The sequence below is a fragment of the Carcharhinus amblyrhynchos genome, chromosome 22 (genome assembly GCF_965287045.1).
Source record: "Carcharhinus amblyrhynchos chromosome 22, sCarAmb.v2.hapA, whole genome shotgun sequence".
In the NCBI taxonomy this organism is placed as follows: domain Eukaryota; kingdom Metazoa; phylum Chordata; class Chondrichthyes; order Carcharhiniformes; family Carcharhinidae; genus Carcharhinus; species Carcharhinus amblyrhynchos.
The window spans coordinates 45,606,716-45,628,482 of record NC_137345.1 but is presented as its reverse complement, the minus strand read 5'-3'; the positions used below and the strand labels follow the sequence as shown (position 1 = coordinate 45,628,482).

At 42.3% G+C, this 21,767-nt stretch overlaps 1 protein-coding gene across 2 annotated transcripts in view; it reads right to left on the bottom strand.

Moving 5' to 3' along the window:
- LOC145357109 (bridge-like lipid transfer protein family member 3A) overlaps window positions 1-21,767 on the bottom strand; it is a 157,733-nt gene that overhangs the window by 36,207 nt on the left and 99,759 nt on the right. For both annotated transcript variants that reach the window (XR_013889254.1, XM_080210239.1), the window contains exons 11-14: window positions 18,190-18,341; window positions 14,052-14,193; window positions 11,287-11,480; window positions 4,261-5,804 (exon numbers count right to left, since the gene is read on the bottom strand). Coding sequence is in view for 1 of the 2 variants with exons in the window: in XM_080210239.1 (XP_080066365.1) it covers window positions 4,261-5,804; window positions 11,287-11,480; window positions 14,052-14,193; window positions 18,190-18,341 (2,032 nt within the window). In the remaining variant the exon portion in view is untranslated. The remainder of the gene's footprint in view (window positions 1-4,260; window positions 5,805-11,286; window positions 11,481-14,051; window positions 14,194-18,189; window positions 18,342-21,767) is intronic.

The following is a 21,767-nucleotide window of genomic DNA, read 5'->3' as shown; positions in this document are numbered from 1 at the left end:
GTATTACTTGGTGACAAAATATGATTCAAGTTGCCAGTCAACATCACGTCATGGGAAGGTGGGTGTTGTTTACTATAGTAGAGTTATTCTAACAGATGCATATCCAGTGGCGGATTAACTACCACTCGGACCCCAAGGCTGAGCTTTCGTCAGGCCCCCTGACCTTGCCCTCTGCCTCACTCTTCGTTGAACGGTATAAAGTGATGTAAAGTGACATTACATAACTTTTATTGTTGTGGTATGTATAACGTACTACGCGTATAATATCATAAAGTTAATTCAATCAATTACAGCCCTTTTAGTTATGAAAATTTATTCACCCTTAAAATAGTTAAATCAATTTTGTTTTGCTCTCGGGGCTCCCCTCCCTTCCGGGGCCATCTGTAAGAAAGCGTGCGATTCCATGGTTGGAAGATGTTTACAAAATGGTCACTCTGGGACTGAGTAGCAACATCTAAGACATTACTAGCAGGGAAATGCTGACTACTAGCCAGACACTTACTGAAGGGGATAGGGCAGGAAACCCAAGTGGAGGTTCTCAGTTTGCCAACAGAATGAGAACTTGAAAATGGCTCCTGCATCTGGTCTTCTGGCAACGTCTGATATCTTGGTTCCTCTATACTGATGGAAGTTACGGAAATCTGTATGCTGGCTGTCTACATAATCGCTTGTTAGAATAAATGCTTCGATTGTTTCTTCAGAATGAGTGGGCTAATCTGGAGTTAGAGCTATTAGAGCTGTGTGCAGTTTTGGTCGCCGCACTTATGCAAGGATATTTTGACCTTGGAGGGAGTGCAGGGGAGGTTTACTAGGCTGATACCGGAGTTGAGGGGGTTGAGCTATGAGGAGAGGCTGAATAAACTAGGCTTGTACTCGTTAGAGTTTAGAAGAATGAGGGGAGATCTCATTGAGACATATAAGGTGATGAATGGGATGGATAGGATAGAGGTGGAGAGGCTCTTCCTGCTCAGAAAGGACAGTAGGACTAGGGGGCACAGCCTCAAGATAAAGGGGGGGCGGTTTAGAACGGAGTTGAGGAGGAACTTCTTCACTCAAAGGGTGGTGAATCCCTGGAATTCTCTGCCCGTTGAAGTGGTGGAGGCTGCCTCGCTAAATATATTTAAGACGCGGGTTGATGGGTTTTTGATAAGCGAGGGGATTAAGGGTTATGGGGAGAGGGCGGGAATGTGGAACTGAGCCACGACAGATCAGCAATGATCTTATTGAATGGCAGGGCAGGCTCGAAAGGCTAGATGGCCGACTCCTGCTCCTATTTCTTATGTTCTTATGTTCTATTATCTGGGTACTGGTGCCAAAGCAGGCCCCATTCATCAGACTCAGGTGAGATGCCAAGATTTTAATAACCAGGGGACTGTGCTCTGTGCCTGGGGAAACCGAGCTAGGTCGTTGCCTCAGTCACTGCCAATGTTTTGAGGATCATGATGTGGAAATGCCGGTGTTGGACTAGGGTAAACACAGTAAGAAGTCTCACAACACCAGGTTAAAATCCTACAGGTTGGACTTCCCTCATTGGAAATCGCTACTGACCCTTGAAGATACACAAGGCAAACACAACTGGCCGTCCCCAATGGGACCGTGTGAGAACCTCTCTGGCTACATAGAGGGCATCCTGAAACCCATTGTTCAAAGAAGCCCCAGCTTTTGTCGCAACACTATGGACTTCCTATAGAAACTCAGCACACATGGAGCAGTTGAACCAGGAGCACTCCTCGTCACAATGGATGACTTGGCACTCTACAGCAGCAACCCCCACGACGATCTTGTCGATGAAGGGCGAATAGGTTCCCCCCACTGTTCTGGTCAATATTTTTAGCCCCCAACGAAAAATCACAAAAGAGAGAGACTATCTGGTTATTCTAACGCTGCTCGCTGTGCAAAAACTGCGTTTCCTGCATTTTAGCAGCTGACTGTACAGCACTTAGGGACAGCTTTCATGTCAACAAATGCATTCTTTTGTTTCATAGGATACAGAATTTGATTCAAGACATATGATTGCATTTCACAACAGATTTGCCAATTATTCAACTAATTTTTGCTAGAAGCGCAGGCCCCTTGCACAGTGCGTAGTCCACAGGAGCCCAAACATGTTCCAGTGACAGCTGAGATTCACCTTGTCCAGACAGTCTCAATTACAAACTGAAAAATTGCCAAAAGTTGCCTGTTATGAATTAATTCAGCATTAAAAATCCACTTTGGAGAATATCAAGAACTAAGGTTGTAAATTAGCATAAGTGCCCATTTTTAACATTGTATTAGCATCAAGTATGTGCATGTCAGAGAGGGTAAAACTCCCTCCTCACTGTTCACACGAAGCAAGAGAAAAAGTAGTCCATTCAGCAATCAGGGCAGATGATTATCAATACCTAATGGTGGCTAAAGAATCTTTTGAACAGCTGTGCAGTTATGTGAAAAACAGTGGACCTGGGTGTTTCACTGCTTTCAATCAATGATGCATTGAGGCCGTATGCTGGGGTGGTGTGAAAGTTCAGACAAGCCAAGACTTTGTCCTTCGCATACAAGAGAACACCTGCATGTAAAATTTACATAGTGCCTTTAGAACATACAAAACGTTCTCATCTCGCCAGCAGATAAGGAATAGAACATTATGAAAGCTTAATGAAAAGATGGGCTTGATTAGTTTAATTGATGGGGGAGGGAAATACATAGATAAAACACATGCAGTCTCAGTCAGTTTCAGAGAATGGGATCCTGGCAGGTTAAAGTTCTCATGATGTGGGTATGCCGGCGTTGGACTGGCGTAAACACAGTGAAAAGTCTGACAACACCAGGTTTTAGTCCAACCTATTTATTTGATAATATACTCACAAGCTTTCGGGTTAGTCCCTTCGTCAGGTGAATGGCTGACGAAGGGACTAACCCGAAAGCTTGTGAGTATATGATCAAATAAATAGGTTGGACTAAAACCTGGTGTTGTCAGACTTTTCACCAGGTTAAAGTTCTGGCAGCAATGTTGGGACAGAATTGAAGTTTGAAAATTGGAAGAGGGAGAGCTGGTCTGGAGGACATCACAGAATTTAAGTGGAGGCTATGGATAGGGGTTTGGAGGGAGGTTTATGATTCTAAAAATGCCAAGCAGGTGTAGGACTATGGAGTCTAATGAATTCCTTGATTCGCCTGCTGCCCACTGCTCTCAGCAATGTGATCACCAACATCCAAGATAAAAGCAAATTACAGCAGATGCTGGAACCCGAAACCAAAAGAGAAAACGCCGGAATGTCTCAGCAGGTCTGGTGGCATCTGTAAGGAGAGAAAAGAGCTGACATTTCGAGTCCAGATGGTTTTGAGTCAAAGCTTTGACAAAGGATTCAAAACGTTTCCTTACAGATGCTGCCAGATCTGCTGAGATTTTCCAGTGTCTTCTTTTTTGGTACCAGCACCTGAGTGTTTGATAAATGGAAATATTGGAGAATCCACTTCATTCCAGCAGAATAAAATTGCTGCATGATTGACAGTTCAAATGGGCACAAAGAAAATCCATTTGCCCACTGTAAGGAATTTTGGTGAACCCAGTGGCAACATTCACCTGCTAAAACCTACTCACTGCTCTTTGCTAGATCTCAGATGCACTCCTGTAGGATAGTACTTAGCTATTGACCTCTCAAACAAATCTATGCGGTAGCAGGAGGATGTGAACATATATGCAACAATCTGTAGAGCTGTTCCTTGCAGTTGGCTTCAAGTGGAGTTATTCTAGGCTTCAGGGCAAGACTGAAGATTACAAGATTAAAGATTGAATACATTTTACTCCACTCAAAAAACCACAGTAAGGTTCAGGTCAATTGATGGGAAAGCAATTGCTGTTTGAAACTCAATGTCAGAGGGGGTAGAAAGGATTAGCTCCCATTAAGTTTCTCTGAATATCAATAAAAAAGTTGTAAGTGAATCAATCTTTAGCAGCAGATAAAGTATCACATCACCTACTTGCTTAGTTGAATGAGGTGTACAGGGGTCACGGTGATTGGCAAGGTGGGAAGGAGAAGAATAAAAACTCTGGAAAATTTAAGGTGGTGTTTGGACATTTGTTTCAACAAGCTGTCGAAAACACTTCACAGAAGATGATAGCGTGAGCATTTTCTTGCTTCCTTGGCTATGGGGAGGGGAAGGTGAGACTCTTGCAGAAAAAAATGCAATAAATACCCTTAACTCTTGGGATCAGCTTAATACTTATAGAAACCTTAAAGATAAAGTAATTAGCGCCTGAAGAACACATCAGCGTACCTAGAGGCTGACAGGGAAAGCATCTTTTGCATCGTATTAGCCATCTTCTCTTTGCTGAGACTGAAAGCATCTTTAGTGAGACAGACAGCTTCTTTAGTTAAATCCACAGTTAAGAGTAGGGCTTCTTTCGCAGCATCCTTTGTTACACTCAATGGGGTTAAATCTACTTCACCATCCCCAGCGAGATCAGCCTGGACACTGCCATCAGATGCTCTGCTCCTGCTCTGTGCCTCTGAAATCAAACATGTGCTTGTGGCTAAAGTGGGGTTGGAGATGGAGCGATCCATGACAGCCTCAGGAATTTGAGTGTCCAATGACTCCACTGCTTCATAGGCCTCTTCCACAAGTCCTTTTCCAACTGCTTGATTTGCCATCTCTTCAGTGTCAGAAGCAGGAGCACTGCTCACCGCCATACCATCTTGTGACGACACGCTGTGATCTAATGAGGTTCCTGTGATCAAATCTCCATTGTGAATCCCACTGTCATCCATACAGCCGATAGTATTGTCCAGCTGATCCATGGTTGCTCCGTTCAAAGGTTTAACCTCCATGGTCAGGCTCTCTTTACTTTCAGAAGCTGAGAGCTCTGATTCAGCAAGGCTTGTGCTTTCAGACACCTGCGATTTGGCATCGCCACCTGTGGTTGGTACAGGATGAAGCAACAACGCAATTTCTGCACTCTTTATCAACAGCCCTATGCAAGCACTGCCAGATTTAACTGGGCTTTTAGTCAACCTTTCTATATCCTGATACAGGTCCTCCTGTAGCTGAATGAGACACTCCTTCAGTCTGAGTAGTACTAGGTAATGATAGTGGTTCATGTGTGCTTTAACATGGGCAGTGCTGTACACTAGAACATGTATGTCTGCCTCAGAATCATCCTTTGTGCTGGATTCTTTCCCTCCTCCCTGCTGTCCAGTCCCTTTCAGCATTTCTGTGCCCAAAAAATCCTGCTTTGCATTGGCCTGTAGCCCATTTCCAAGGGACTCTTTGCAGCTGACCAAATTCAACTTATGGCTCAGACTACTGCTACAATCTTCCAAGTCAGTGGTCTGTTCAGATGTGGAACGGCTGGGTAATTCCCTGGCTTTCTGAAACTTTGTTGGTTGACACACCCAAATGGAGAGGGGAAACGCGTCCACAAAGTTCAAAGGCTTCCCCTTCGAACTCTCAATGCCCTCAAAGTCCAACCAGAGCAGAGAAAAATGGAGCGACCAAATATCTGCAGCTGACAATGCCTTTAACACGTCATAGGCACAACTCTTTTGTGAGTATATTTTGTCCAAATTGATTTGATGTTCAAAAGCATGATGGAAGAAAGCATTTTGCAGCACATCAAAACTGTCTGCACATTTCGGGAAATCCTTATATGATACATGAAAGAATTCAAAGTCCTTGAAGGCTCTTAGCACCGTTTGAAGATCAGAGTGTGTGCAGTTTAGCGAGTGTCGGGTATTTGTAGCCACAACATCTGAAGTCTGAATGGTGATATACTGTGGCCTGTCTGGATGAGCCGCTACTTTCTTGTCCACTGGAATAATGAACTGTAAAATAAAGAAAAATCTTATTTATATCTTTCATGGGTCAAATTATGAAACCAAGCAAATTCTAAGCAGGTGCCCATGGGACAGATAAATCCACACATATCACTTACTATATTACTTTCATCCCTGTTACATCATGGAAAAGTTGTAAGAGCCAAGAAAATTACAGCACAGGAACAGGCCCTTTGGCCCTCCAAGCCTGCACCAACCATGCTGCCCGACTGAACAAAATCCCCTTACTCTTCTAGGGACCATATCTCTCCATTCCCATCCTGTTCATTTACTTGTCAAGACGCCTCTTAAAAGTCACCATCATATCTGCTTTCACTAACTCACCAGGCAACAAGTTCTAAGTCCCCATGGCTCTCTCTGTAAAAATGCTGTCTCGTACATCTCCTTTAACCTTGCCCCTCACACCTTAACCCTATGCCCTTAATAACTGACTCTTCCACCCTGGAAAAAAGCTTCTGACTATCCACTCTGTCCATGCCTCTCAATCTTGAAGGTTTCTATCAGGTCACCCCTTCAATCTCCATCGTTCCAGTGAGAACAAACCAAGTTTCTCCAGCCTCTCCTTGTAGTTAACGCCCTCTATACCAGGCAACATCCTGGTGAATCTTTTCGGTGCTCTCTCCAAAGCCTCCACATCCTTCCGTTAGTGTGGCGACCAAAATTGAACACTGTATTCCAAGGTTTAGCTTTCTCCACCCCCTTCTTTAAATGTGCCCCAGAAGGCAGCAAGCCTTTCTTTACTCCAGGGTTCAAAACAACACTCAGCAATTTTGAAGCAAGCAAAATAAATATAAATCTTAACACTGTGAAGCAAAACAGAGAAAAACTTCAGCTGGCGTTTTATATCCAGGGGTGAGCATATTGTCATCAAATTTGAATCCCAACTTACCAATGTTGTAATTATATCCTTTGACCAAGCAAGTGATAATACTGTGGTTTTTTTAAAACCAGGCTGCACGGTTTTAGCTGCACTAAGTAGTCTCACAACACCAGATTAAAGTGCAACAGGTTTACTTGGTAGCACGAGCTTTAGGAGTGTTGCAACGGTCCAAAAGCTCGTGCTACCAAATAAGCCTGTTGGACTTTAACCTGGTGTTGTGACACTACTTACTGTGCCTACCCAAGTCCAACGCTGGCAGCTCCACATCGTACTTTTTAGCTGGTTGACTTCCAGAAATACCCAGCTTTCAGTCAACAGATTGATGGAAGTTCCTGCAGGTACAAACTGAACAAGAACAACTGCTGCCTGCACAGATTTCTCAGGAAGCTAGTTTGATAATCTCGTATGGTGCACACAATGGACCACAGTTAAAAACTTTAAGCTAAAGCTGTGCACATTGAAGATCCATATATAATTGCATGCATGTGTTAATTTTTAAAATTTAAGCCTTTTGCCCCCACCCCTCCCAATTTGGTTTCCAATTACGGCCCACTATTTGTAACCAACAGTCACTTCTAACGCCATTGCCGAGACAGAAACTCAGTGCACCCAGAGTGGAGTCCTTATTTCCCCTTTCCTGCATATCTCTGCTGGGTGTGTGGTGCTAGGAAACCACACACCCAGCCACTAATCTACTAACCCAGACTGCAGCAGCTCAGTGCACCTAAATAGTCCAGACTGCCTTCCATTCAGTGCCCTGAAAATAATGCGATAAGGAAGTGATACCACAGTGGATTAACTTTTCAACCTTGAAAGTTGGATATTTACTTTCTGTTCATGGAGATTCTTAGAGAACACGGCTCAAAAGTACAAAGCTGCTTAATCACTCAATCTGGCCACAGTTGTAGAGGGGGTTGACCCTACATCAATCCTATCCCATAACCAAGAGCACTCTCCTGCAGTAACGATGTGCAAAAAGCCAATTTTAAAAATGATTAAAACATCAGCACCCAAGTATTTATTCTTAGGAACAAACTGCTTTCAAATTTTTAGTTCATGAAGGAACAGTTAAGGTTAAAATCCACATGACTGTTTCTAGTCATTGATCTTGTGCAGCTTTAATAGTACAATTGCTAGCAGTTACATTCGGCCACAGTGTGAACATAAGAACATAAGAAATCATATCTGTTAGCGGGCACTGCGTTGTAGCAGGGAACTTCGTGTAAAGTGGGTCCATCATAGACCATCTAAAAGTGTAATTTAAATGTTTCCTTTCAGGACATATTCAGTGAGATATTTTTGGTCCACATCTCCATCATTGAAGATGCTATCTCCTACTGGGATACTCAAGACAGAGATTAAATGCTGTTGACAGACACAGGAGTATTGATTCCTGGCAGGTCCACAGCAAAAGGGCAGAAATCTCAGCTAATCCTCGAGCCAAGGATTGATTTTCCCTTTCCTATCTGCTGCGACTCTACAAATTTAAACATCCCTAATGTCCATTGGACAGAAATGCACCTCAGCACTGGACAGGAGAACTGAACTGGAGTTCACCCTGACATGTGCTAACTGACTGAGTCATGTGGGAAATTCTGAAGGCTAGTTTCCATTCGGAGTAAAGTCCTTTATGCCTACAGCATACAAACAAAGACATTTCTTTCGCTTCAATTGCCCTCTATGTAAACAATGCATTGAAATGGGGATAAAAAGTAACCTCAACCATTTAATGATTGCAGATCAAACACCAATGTGTCACACTGGATAAAAAGATTAATTCTGTGCAAAGCTTTCATCATCTTTAAGTCACAACTGGAAAACAATGGATTCTTCATATCTTCTATGCAATTTACCTCTCCACCACCATCTCCAATATTAAACAACAGGAACTCTTAAACTTCTTTGTCACCAAGATCGAGACCATCTGATTAGCTGCGTTCTTTGCTTTCACTTTCCCGTCCAGTCATACTTCCTTTAATGCTCCTCTTTCCACCCTAGCCCTGAAATCTAACCTCTCTCTAGCTTCTCTCCCATCTCCTCTTGTGCTCCTTCTGAGCTCATATAATTCAGGAGACCCATTTTCTGCTCCCGCAATCCCACTCTCACTAAACTACTAACCTCCAAATTCCTTCCGAGGTTCCGATGTCAGCTGACATTGTTAATGGTTCCCTTTACAGGTCCTGCGAAATCTCCTCTAAATCTGTCATCAACCCCCACCTTAAAATAAACAACCATTGAGTCCACGATCCTTGAAAATAATTGTTCCATTTCTCACTTCCCTTGCTTCTCCAAAGTCCTTGAACACGTTATCTTGCAAATGCATTCCTATCTTTCCCAGAACTCCTTGTCTTAATTCCTCCAATCTAATTTTCCCCACCACAGATGAAAACGCTCTTATCAAAGACACAAATCACAATCATATTTGCATGTGAGAAAGGTAACAGACCCCCATCATCCTCATCCTTCTTAACCTCTCTGCAGCCTTTGACACTTGACCAAAGCATTCTTTTCCAATTCTCCAAGATCATCCGGCTGGGCAAAGCTGCTCTCACCTGATTTCATTATCAGCCTAGTCACATCCACTTGGCATGACTTCTCTGCCTGCCCTTGCACTGATACATCTGATTTCCTTCAGGAACCTATTCTTGGCCTGCTTCTATTTCTCATCTGCATGCTGCCCCTCAGTGATTCTGAAAGCCCAGACTTAATTTTCACCCATACACTGATGACACCCAGTCTGCTGCACCATCATTTGAGAGATTCGGTCAATACTGCTAAACCATCAGGTTGCTTATCCAACTTCCAGCACTGGACGAGCAGAAATTTCCTCCAATTAAATACTGGGAAGACTGAAGCTATTACTTACAGTCCCGATTCCAAACTCTGTTCCCTGGCTATTGACTCCATCTCTCTGGGAGATTAAACCAATTTGTTCAGAAGCTTGGTGTCACATTTGACCTCAAGTTAAGGTTTTGATTTTGTATCTGCATTCACTAAGACTGCCTATTTCCACCTATGTCACATCTCCTGACTTTTCCCCTGGTTCAGGTCATCTTTTGCTGGAAAGCTTTTGTTATCTGTAGACTGAGTTATTTCAACATATTCTTGGCTGGTCTCCCACATTCTATCCTCTATAAACTGGAGGTCATCTAAAACTCTGCTGTCCATGTTTAACTTGCAACAAGTCCTACTGACCTCTCACCCATGTCAGCGCTTGCTCACCTACACTGCCTCCTTGTCAAGCAACATACTGATTTTAAGATTCACATCCTTGTTTTCAAACCTCACCTTTGGCCTTATCCCTCCCTATCTCTAAACTCAGCTCCACCCCACTTCCCTCAAAGACACCTGAACTAATCCTGGCCTCTTGAACATCCCAATGTTAATGATTACACCACCATGCCATCAATTGCCGAAGCCATAAGCTCTGGAATTCCCTCCCTACAGTTCTTGAATTCACTTCCCTCAAAATTTAATTCATTTTCTTCTTGAAAACATTTTTGACTGAGCTTTTGAACATCTGACCCAATATCTACTTATATGGCTTGGAGGCATATTTTGTTTTATAATGCCTCTGTGAGGCACTATGTAAATTTAACTCATCATTGTTCTTTCTGTCCCAATTTTCACTTATGATTTCCAAGTGATGACAACATACAGAGAAAGAGCACATACATCATATCTCTGTAACCTCCTCCAGCCTCTGCAGCCCTCCCTATCTCTGTAACCTCCTCCAGCCTCTACAACCCTCCCTATCTCTGTAACCTCCTCCAGCCTCTACAACCCTCCCTATCTCTGTAACCTCCTCCAGCCTCTACAACCCTCCCTATCTCTGTAACCTCCTCCAGCCTCTACAACCCTCCCTATCTCTGTAACCTCCTCCAGCCTCTACAACCCTCCCTATCTCTGTAACCTCCTCCAGCCTCTACAACCCTCCCTATCTCCGTAACCTCCTCCAGCCTCTGAAACCCTCCCTATCTCTGTAACCTCCTCCAGCCTCTACAACCCACCCTATCTCTGTAACCTCCTGCAGCCTCTACAACCCACCCTATCTCCGTAACCTCCTCCAGCCTCTGAAACCCTCCCTATCTCTGTAACCTCCTCCAGCCTCCTACACCCCTCCTTATCTCTGTAATCTCCTCCAGCTCCCTGTAGTCATCAAATAAAAAAAAATTTGATTTTATGTACACAGTAATATATCTGCATAGCAGTTCCCACAGAAAATTTGGTGATAGTGTTTTTTTTACATATAATGGACTGGATACTTTTCAGATCAGATACTTGCAGATGGGGCTGAAGTTTCAAGTATAACCAATAGATTTTTTCAAATGTGACAAAAACAGAACATGTATAAACAAATACTTCATGTAACAAGTAACAAGTCTAGTATATTTATACACTGGGAAACATGTGAATTGAATAAGTGGAGCTGACCATAACAGAACTGAGAACTAACTAACTTTCAGAAGTTCTCATCAGCCACATGTCAAATGCAAATCATATTCTGACAGATTTTCACAACATATCATGTGATAATCTTGAATACATACTTCCTTAAAAATCAAGTAACGATCGTAGGCAGTAACTAACCTTCAACATGAGTCCATTCATACAAAAGTCAACATGCTCTTCCACTTTCACAGAATTATTCAATTTATAGATGGCTTTGAACTGCTGTAAAGTCTGATACAAGTCCAAAGAGAAGGAGTTCATCCACAGCATGCTGATTGGATCCAGTGTAAATTGCAAGGCATTGAGCTTTACATAAAGATTGGGACAAGGCACTGTAAATGGAAAGAATAAAATATTGCTTCAAACTGGCAGTTAAAAATGGAGAATAATGTTTTAGTCAATTGGTTACAATTATGTAAATCTGAAAATGAATGGTCACTTCTTGATAAAATGTGCACGATACTTATTTTTCTGCGAGGTTGGATGTAAAACATGGCCCAGTAGGGTAGTGTGCAAGTACAGTGACGCCAACAAATATGGTTTGATGGAGGTGTCCAGCACTTCACGGACCACTTGAAATCTGATCAGAAAGTTTCAAACCAATACCTCCTCTTTATTTTCATGCGTCACAAATTGCTGACACTACCCAATTCAATACTCCCATTTTGGATTTTAATTATGAGAGAAAACAGAATGAAGGCAGCTCTTCCCAAACCATTTGGTTCACAAAACTGGACAATAAATCCCAGATACGTATTCTGAGCACAAAGAGGACTAAATGTTGAGGTTGAGTGAGAGATTGAAGGGTCAGGCTCTAGCCTTGGGGAACTGGCATGGCAGGATATTATTTTTTGATACAATAGGGCCCACTATTTGTCCCAGTTCTACTGAGGCTGCAGTCCTTATTCCAATTCTGTGACCACAAATATCAATTTTATAAGAGTTAAAAGGGAGGCGATGGCCTAGTGGTATTATCACTAGACTATTAATCCAAAAACTCAATTAATGTTCTGGGGGCTCAAATCCCACCACGGCCGATGGTGGAATTTGAATTCAATTAAAATATCTAGAATTAACAATCTACTGATGACCATGAAACTATTGTTGATTTCTGGAAAAAAAACCATCTGGCTCGCTACAGTCCTTTAGGGAAGGAAATCTGCATCTGTACCTGGTCTGGCCCACATGATTCCAGAGCCATAGCAATGTGGCTGACTCTCAACTGCCCTCTGAAATGGCCTAGAAAGCCACTCAGTTCAAGGGCAAATAGGGATGGGCAATAAATGCTGGTTTTAGTCCAACCTATTTATTTGATAATATACTCACAAGCTTTCGAGGGGACTGCCTCTTCGTCAGGTGACGAAGAGGCAGTCCCCTCGAAAGCTTGTGAGTATATTATCAAATAAATAGGTTGGACTAAAACCTGGTGTTGTCAGACTTTTTACTGTGTTTACGCCAGTCCAACGCCGGCATACCCACATCATGACAATAAATGCTGGGACAGCCAATGTTGGCCATATCCCATTAATAAATAAACTCCAGTCCAAAGATGTATGGTTTAGGTTGATTGGCCATACTAAAAAATTGCCCCTTAGTGTCCGAAGATGCTTAGGTTAGAGGAATTAGTGGGTAATAATATGTAGGGATATGGGGGTAGGGCCTGGGAGGGATTGTGGTCAGTGCAGACTCGATGGGCCGAAGGGCCTCTTTTTGCACTGTGGGATTCTATGATTCTATGAAATAATAAAAAAAAGCAGTGGTACAGCAGAGGACATTCTCAATAGCTGAATCACATTTGTAAACCAGAGTTATTTCAGTGGAAAAAATCCATCCTCTTATGAAATATGCATTGGCTCAAAAAACTAAAGTATCCTCAAGATTGCCAAGTGTCCAAGTTCAATCTTTAGACTGGTTGTAAAATTAGATGACACAAGGTTGATGCAATTTCCTGCAAAGAAGTTATGATCTGCGATGTACTGCGCAAACGAGTGGTGCAAGTCGAGTCATTAAATCATTTTCTGAAGGGAATTGGATTTATGCTTGGAAAGAACAAATGTGCAGGGCTATGGGGAACGGACAAGGAAGTGGAACTAATTGGATAGCTCGTTCTGAGAGTCAGCTTTGACATGATGAGTCGAACATTCTCTGACATTATTTCATAATTCCACAAAATACCTAGGAAATAAAATTACTGCACGACAATAAATATTCTACAGCCTTCAGTGAAGCAAGCAATGTGCAAACATAAGAACATAAGAACATAAGAAATAGGAGCAGGAGTAGGCCATCTGGCCCTTCGAGCCTGCCCCGCCATTCAATAAGATCGTGGCTGATCTGTCGTGGCTCAGTTCCACTTTCCCGCCCTCTCCCCATAACCCTTAATCCCCTCTCTTATCAAAAACCCATCAACCCGCTTCTTAAAAATATTTAGCGAGGCAGCCTCCACCACTTCAACGGGCAGAGAATTCCAGAGATTCACCACCCTTTGAGTGAAGAAGTTCCTCCTCAACTCCGTTCTGAACCGCCCCCCCTTTATCTTGAGGCTGTGCCCCCTAGTCCTACTGTCTTTTTTGAGCGGGAAGAGTCTTTCCACCTCTATCCTATCCATCCCATTCATCATCTTATACGTCTCAATGAGATCTCCCCTCATTCCTCTAAACTCTAACGAGTACAAGCCTAGTTTATTCAGCCTCTCCTCATAGCTCAACCCCCTCAACTCCGGTATCAGCCTAGTAAACCTCCTCTGCACTCCCTCCAGGGCCAAAATATCCTTGCGCAGGTGCTGTGCTCCAGTGCTGTGCGATTACGTGTAGCGGCAAAGTAAATTACATCAAACAATTAACTCACAAGCCTGCCACATTCTCTAGATATGTTGCAAAATAACTGAACTATCACAAACTTACCAGGAAATTCTTTACTGTCAGGGAAATAGTATTCAGTGAATTCAATGTGAATTGCTGACATGCCAGCTGGAAGATGGTATGATGTCCTGTTACAGGAAAGCAAGGTTGTGGGCTTCTTACTGTGCTGACCTGCCTCTGAGACCTTAAATAAAATAAAGTATGAACACTCTGTTAACCAATTTCTCCAAGTGGTCCAATAAAATTATTTTCAAACTATTTCAATATAGAAACCTGAGCAAGATGAACATCAACAGTCAGTGACAAAGGTAATGTGTTATAGTCTATAATATGATGGTATGGCACACTGCCAGATTTTGTATACTAGAACTTCTTTTCAGATGCAGGAATTCCAAGTTAATTGGCGCAGAGCACCATGAAATGTTGGGTTGGTTTTGAAAGTGAAATTCTCACTATAACCCAAGTTACCTCCAGCGAAATTACCAATCCACCGAAGCTGCCCCAACAAGGTAGTGGGGGTGAGAAGGGAACTATTAAGAGCTTATTTACATGTTTTTTACACCATCAGTTGTCAGTTCAGTTACACTTCGGAGATCTAGGATTACATGACTGACTATCTTGAGGAACGCATCTCGGAGTGAGATAGCTACTCCCTCTCACCACCCAACACTACTGGCAGAGAAACATATAGACATTTGCTACAATATACCCACTGAATGCTCAGGGCCTGGATATCAATACTCATGTGGTAGACAAGGATAGTAAAAAGATCAATTAAACTTTTAAAAACAACAAATTCAACCGAAACAGATTAACACATGCACATTCAAAAATTCAAGCACAAATTCAAAGAAAAATCAAAAGCATAAAGAGAAATCAGGATGAAATAAAAGGGCATAAACATTTAGAATCCTGGTTCAAATGGTGCTGAATCATCACAAAGTCACTGAGAACATTGCTTCATATCATGTCCCATTACCTATCATTTTGACCATCAGGTCCCAAGTGGAGGTAGACAGCATAACACTGAGTATTCTCATGCTGTGACACTGGAGATTCAGTCTGTTGCCCACTTCCACCACATGTTTATGAATGTGTGCTGTGTCCAAGTGTGCCTTGTTAAATATAACGTGATAAATATAACCTCTCTGTATATACATAATCATCCAGGGAGGAAGAAAATTAAAGACTGAGCATTTTAAAGAAGCCTTCAAAAGGCTTCACATTATCTCTAAGGCTGATCATGCGTGTTTCCACAGATAAACTGAACAGCTCAATAACTGCGAGTGATATTCACAAAAAATACAAGCTACAAGACATAAAGAGAAGAGAGATGCAGAAAGTGAAGGAGATTATGTGAAAGCTCATGTCTATTTTTTCGGACAAGACAGACCAATATTTTTGCTTAATTGATTAGGGCAGCACTGCTGCCTTACAGTGCCAGGGACCAGTGCTCAATTCCAGCCTTGAGTCACTGTCTGTATGGAGCTTGCACATTCTTCCCATGTCTGCGTGTGTTTCCTCCGGGTGTTCTGGTTTCCTCCCACACTCCAAAGATGTGCAGGCGAGATGGATTGGCCCCTAGTGTTAGGAGAACTAGCAGGATAAATATGTGACATAATGGGGATGGGACCTGAGGGAGTGGGGGGAATTGTTGTCGGTGCAGACACGACAGGTCAAATAGGCTCCTTCTGCATTGTAGGGACTCTATGATCGCCAAAAATCACATGAACAGCAGTAATAATGCATAAATTGCAGACACGAACATTCAATCTTATGGGTCAAGGCCTATGCGCAGTTCTGCTGCATCAATGTATTTGAAGACAAGGACTAGTAAGCATTTAAACTATTCCACATAACTGTCTGGCAGACAAACTTAAAAAAAACACATTCCAATTGGTTTGACAGCACGTCCATGTCAGAACAGAAGTAGTTGTCATGTCAACCGCTCATTTCAGATCAACAACAAACATGAATATTCTGCAACCAATCTACAAAGTGTCCATATTTGCACCCTCAAAACCCATACCTGTCTTAATTACTGTGCATTAGTTACTGACACAGGTAGTCAATATGGTGCACAGATTAGGATGATTGAAGTTGAAGCAAGTGCTCTTATACCTGCTCAGCAAACATGACAAACACCGTGGCTCAATCTGATGCCCACAAGTCTTGAATTAAATCATGACAACAAAACATGTTGCAAACTCAGCAGGTCTGGTAATGTGCAGGAAGAGGAACCAGAGTTCATGTTTCAGGTCAAATGCCCTTCCACAGGGGTTCTGACAAAACCAAATATGTTAACTCTCTCATTCTCTTTCTCTCTCCAGATGATACCAGACATGAGTGTTTTCTATTTTTATATTTCACACTTCCTGAATCCTTCTGAAGACTGAAGTCTTGCAAAGACAAAGGGAGAAGTCTTCATATGATAATGAAACTGTAAAACACACAGGGCAAAGCCAGGCTTTTGTTTTCACAGGACTAAATACAATGATGGCTGGCAACTGTTGGCTAGAAAGATTCAATGAGCGGCACAGTGACCCCAAATATGTAAAATTGAGTGAAGAACAATGAGGATGACAAAAGTGATTTCACAATGAACAGAATGTTCTTCACTGCAAAATGCATCTATTTATGGAAACAGAATTCAGAAAGAAATCACTTTTTTGAAATGTGTAATAAAAATGATTCCTAACAAAATTACTCACTGTACATAAAATTACTTTGAAATTCTGGACTGTACTCTGGTATTGGCTTGACAAATGGAAAGGTTTTATACTTAAGCCTATAAATATTTCCTCTTGGTGTGTGGCATTCATTTGCCTTGAATGAATTGCACTTCGGATTTAGTAAGCCTGCCAATGGCCTAAGAAACTACTCAATACCAAACTTAGAGATATATAAATCTAAGACAGCAATGCTACGACCCGGAAGTGATTTTCACTTTGGCGACATGAATTTGGAAGCTGTCGCTAACTACATTATAGCCAGAAAAATTCTGGGCTGAAATCTGAAGGGAGACAAAATCAAACATGATATGGAGAAATCATGCACTATTTGCTGAGGCAAATGCCAGCAGCGGTGAAATTTCATATTATTCCAAAGACTTGGTAATATTGACAGTGTCAAGGCATGATCGTGCAGCTTTGAAAGTTTATTAGTGTCAGAAATAGGCTTACACTAACACTACAATGAAGTTACTGTGAAAATCCCCTAGTTGCCACACTCCAGGCTCGTTCGGGTACACAGAGAGAATTTAGCATGCCAGTGCTCCTAACCAGCATGTCTTTTGGACCGTGGGTGGAAACTGGAGCACCCAGAGGAAACCCATGCAGACTCAGGGAGAATGTGCAAACTCCGCAGTGACTCAAGCTGGGAATTGAACCCCTGTCTCTGGCACTGTGAGGCAGCAGTGCTAACCACTGTGTCAATGTGTGGATAGTACCTAGGAAATGCAATTTGCTGTAATTATTGGAATCATTTAATGCCAAAGCTGGGGGTGGAAAAAGGGTTCCTTTGAAGGATTCCTAGCTTAGAACACAGCTGTAGTATGAAGAAAGATCAAGGACAAAACTGAATCCATTAAATAAAATCAAACTAGAGTTTAATTTATTAACTCTCAGACTGTTAAATGGTACCAAAGTTTTAAATATGGCAAACTGACAATTCTGACTGCATGAATTAGTGGAAGTACCTCCTCACAACGGAAAGTAAAACAGTTCACACTGAAAGGTCTGTAGCTGCATGCTGCTTAGTGTACTTATTCACGCTGCTTGTGCTTGGTGAGATCATCTCCACCTGTTCCAATTCCAACTCGGCAGCTATGTAGTGGGCGAGAATTGCATCTTACAATCACTGATAGCTCCAGGCTGTCACTTGGGTACAAATAATATGGGATCTGTGCAGGGAAATCATATCTAGAGAATTAGCTTTGCATGACGCTATGCTAAGTCCATTAGAAGTGAGGTATTCTTCTACCGGCTGGAGTTTGCCAGTAACTCAAGTAGCCAAGCAAAATAGGCTTGGAACAAGGAACATTTTCTGCCGTGAGTAGAATAAAGAAATGTTTTCTCAGTTGGAAAGGTTTATGTAGAAAATCCCAAGCTGATTTAATCAATAAAAGCAAGAGTCAACAGCATTGTACATAGAAAATTAATGTTCAACACTCCTTCCTTACTTGGTAAACATCCAAATCATCAATGCGAACAACCACACAGCTGGAGCGCAGCCTGCTCCATGGTGGCTGCCGAGAATCAGAAGTAGCAGCTGATGCGAACTGATCACTTGCACGTCTTTTGCCAGCAATTAATTTGCGAGTTGGTGATTCTGCTGTAAAGAAAACACATTGAGAACTTTAATAACCAGTGTTTCTCCAGTGCGGAACCAAGCACAATGTCATTGCTGTGGAACATCTGCTGTGAACAAGACGGTGTCCAACAGCTTTATGCCATAAATCTGTTAGGTTAACTCTCAAAGCTGTCCTGGTTCAGTTCAAGTTTCACTTCAATAGTATCCTTCTGATAGTCAACCAAGAATTAACACAAAACATTTACTATTTCATGCTAACTATGATTTGAAATCAGCTATTTAAAATCAGTTGCTGAGTGTCACTAATCAACCACCATCCTACACACCCCTTACCTGATGGCATTAATCTAATTATATAGAGTTTGCTAACACACCTGGTTTAGTGCATGCCATTTTGGTCTGGTCTCCTTACACAAGGAACAGTAGATATGCTTGCCTCAGAGGGTGTGCAATGAAGGTTCACTACATTGATTGCTTGGGATATGATGATTGTTCCATGAGGATTTTATTTGATTTACTATTGTCATGTGTATTAATAGACAGTCAAAAATATTGTTTCTTGTGTGCTATACAAGCATGCTGTACATAGAGGAGGACAGGACAGAATGTAGTATTACATTCATCGTGAGGGTGTAGAAAGGTTCAACTTAAATGTGAGGCAGGTCCTTTATAATCTGATGGCAGCAGGGAAGAAGCTGTTCATGAGGAGAACTTGAATAGAATGAGTCTATACTCGTTGGAGTTTGGATGAATGAGAGGCTACCTTATTTAAAAGGTATTAAGTTCTGCAGAGCTTGACGGTGTAGACGCTGACAGACTGTTTACCCTGGTTGAAGAGCCTAGAACAAGGGAATCAAAGTGACCACTAATGGGTTCTGCTCGTTAGGACTCCAATGAGGAGAAAGTTCTTCACTCTCAGTTGAAAGTCTTTGGGTTCTCCATTCTGGTGCTTTGTGGATGCTCAAATTTACAATATACAAGACCAAAATTGATGCACAGTTGGGTGAACATGATCAAAAGATACAGGAATAGGACAGAAAGGAGAGCAGGCATGATCTTAATGAATGGTGGAATGGTTCAAGGGTTTCTATGGCCCCTGAATTATGTTGTGACTGTTTGGGGCTCCTCGATGCCAATCGTATTCCAGCACCTCGAGTAAGTGATTAAGTTATACTTCAATTTGTATTGAACGCTGGAAAACTGCCCAAATGCAGTCAACATGAAAGTGAAGCCATGGCCCATTCACAAATAATTTTTACTCTATTATAGGAAAGCATTACTGGATTCCTATTATAGGAATTATTATAGGAAGCTGAGACAAATTAAGATAAACACTATATTTCACCTCAGTCAGCCTGCTCAATAAAAATTCTGGAACCATGGAAAAATGCTGGAGGAGTCAAATTAGAACAATCCAAATAAAAATATTCCAATTGGCAAATGTGGTTGCCATGCCCATGAAGGCATGTTATATTCTTAACTTTTAACATATAAATCTGGTCTCTGAAGTGAACCTTTTCTTTTTAAAGGAAGAGTGTACAATAGCAATCGTGGCTGCCAAAGGTCAGATGACCTTGCTTGTGAATTCAAAAACTGCCTCAGTCGAAAAGAGATAAAAGGGTACAATTCATGCAGAAAAGGTGTCAACTGAACATATCCTGTGATGATCAGAAAACATTACTGAAATGGTTCGATTTTTAAAAAAGAAAATATATTTAGTGGGGTTTGAGTGTCACTGGCTAGACTAGCAATTTTACTGCCCATCCCTAGTTGCCTTGAGAAGGTGGTAGTGAGCTGCGTCTTGAACCACTGTAGTCCCTGAGATGTTGTATGGGCACCACAGTGCAGTTTGGGAAGGAATTCCAGAATTTTGACCCAGCGACAGTGAAGGGATGAGGATATATTTCTAAGTCAGAATGGAAGAGAAATTCCTGGGGTGGTGTTCACAGGTTTCTGCTGCTCTTGGCCTTCTCCATGGTAGTGGTCATGGGTTTGGAAGGTGCTGCCTCAGGTCCTGCCGAAGGGACCTTGGGTGGTTCTTGCAGAATATCTTGTAGATGGTACAATTGGTTGTCACTGGTGGTTGGTGGTGGAAGGAGTGAATGTTTGTGAATGGGGTGCCAATCAAGTAGGCTACTTTGTCTTGGATGGTATTAAGCTTTTCAGTGTTGTTGGAGCTGCATTCATCCAGAAAGTATTCTATCACACTCCAGACTGGATAGGCTTTGGGGAGTCAGGAGGCGAGTTACTCGCCACAGGGTTCCGAGGCTTTAACCAACTCTGGTAGCCATAGTATTTATATGGCTACTCCATTTCAGTTTCTGGTCAACGGTAACCCCCAGAACATTGAGTGTGAGATACTCATAGAAACTAGAAGCACGTCAGTGATCGTAATGCTATTACATGTCATGGGGAGACAGTCAAATTCTGTCCTGTTGGACATGATCATTGTCCAGCACATTTGACACAAATGTTACTTGTCAGCACAGTATCTAGATCTTGCTGCATTTGGACATGTTCTGCTTCAGCATCTGAATCACTGCAAATGGTGCTGAACATTGTGCATGAATCGGTGAACATCCCCACTTTTGAACTTATGATGGGAGGAATATCATTGATTGAGCAGCTGAAGATGCTTGGGTCTAGGACACTACCCTGAAAAAGTCCTGCAGTGATGTCCTGGAGCTGAGATGAATGACCTCCCACCACTACAACCATCTTCCTTTGTGTCAGGTATGATTCCAACCAGCCGAGGGTTTTCCCCAATTGTTATTGATTTCAGTTTTGCTTGGGCTTCTTGATGCCACACTTGGTCAAATGCTGCCTTGATGTCAAGGGCTGTCACTCTCACTTCCCCTGTGGTGTTCAGCATTTTTGTCCAAGACTGTAGCAAGTTCAGGAGCTGAATGACCCTGGTGGAATCCAAACTGAGCATCCATAAGCAGGTTATTGTTTAGTCAATGAAGCTTGATTGCATTGCTGATGACCCTTTCCATCATCTCACTGATGATCAAGAGTAGACTAATGGGCTGGTAACTGGCTGGGTTGGATTTATATGGTTTCTTGTGTACAGGACATACTTGCGCTTGGTGCCAGTCTTCAGTACTATTGGTGGAATACTGTCAGTCTCAGCGCCTTTAGCCAATTCTTGATATCACGTGGAGTGAATGGAGTTGGCGGAAGACTGACACCTGACAGCTTGGGACCTTGAGAGGAGGTCAAGATGGATCATCCACTCGGCTCTCTTGACTGAAGATTGTTGCAAATGCTTCAGCCTTCCTTTCACACTGATGTGCTGGGCTTCTCCATCATTCAGGGTGGGGATATGTTGAAGCTGCCTCCACCAGTGAGTTGTCCTCCACCATTCATGGCTCAATGTGGCAGGACTGCAGATCTGATCCGTTGGTTGTGGGAGTGCTAGGCTCTGTCTATTACTGAGTGTTTATG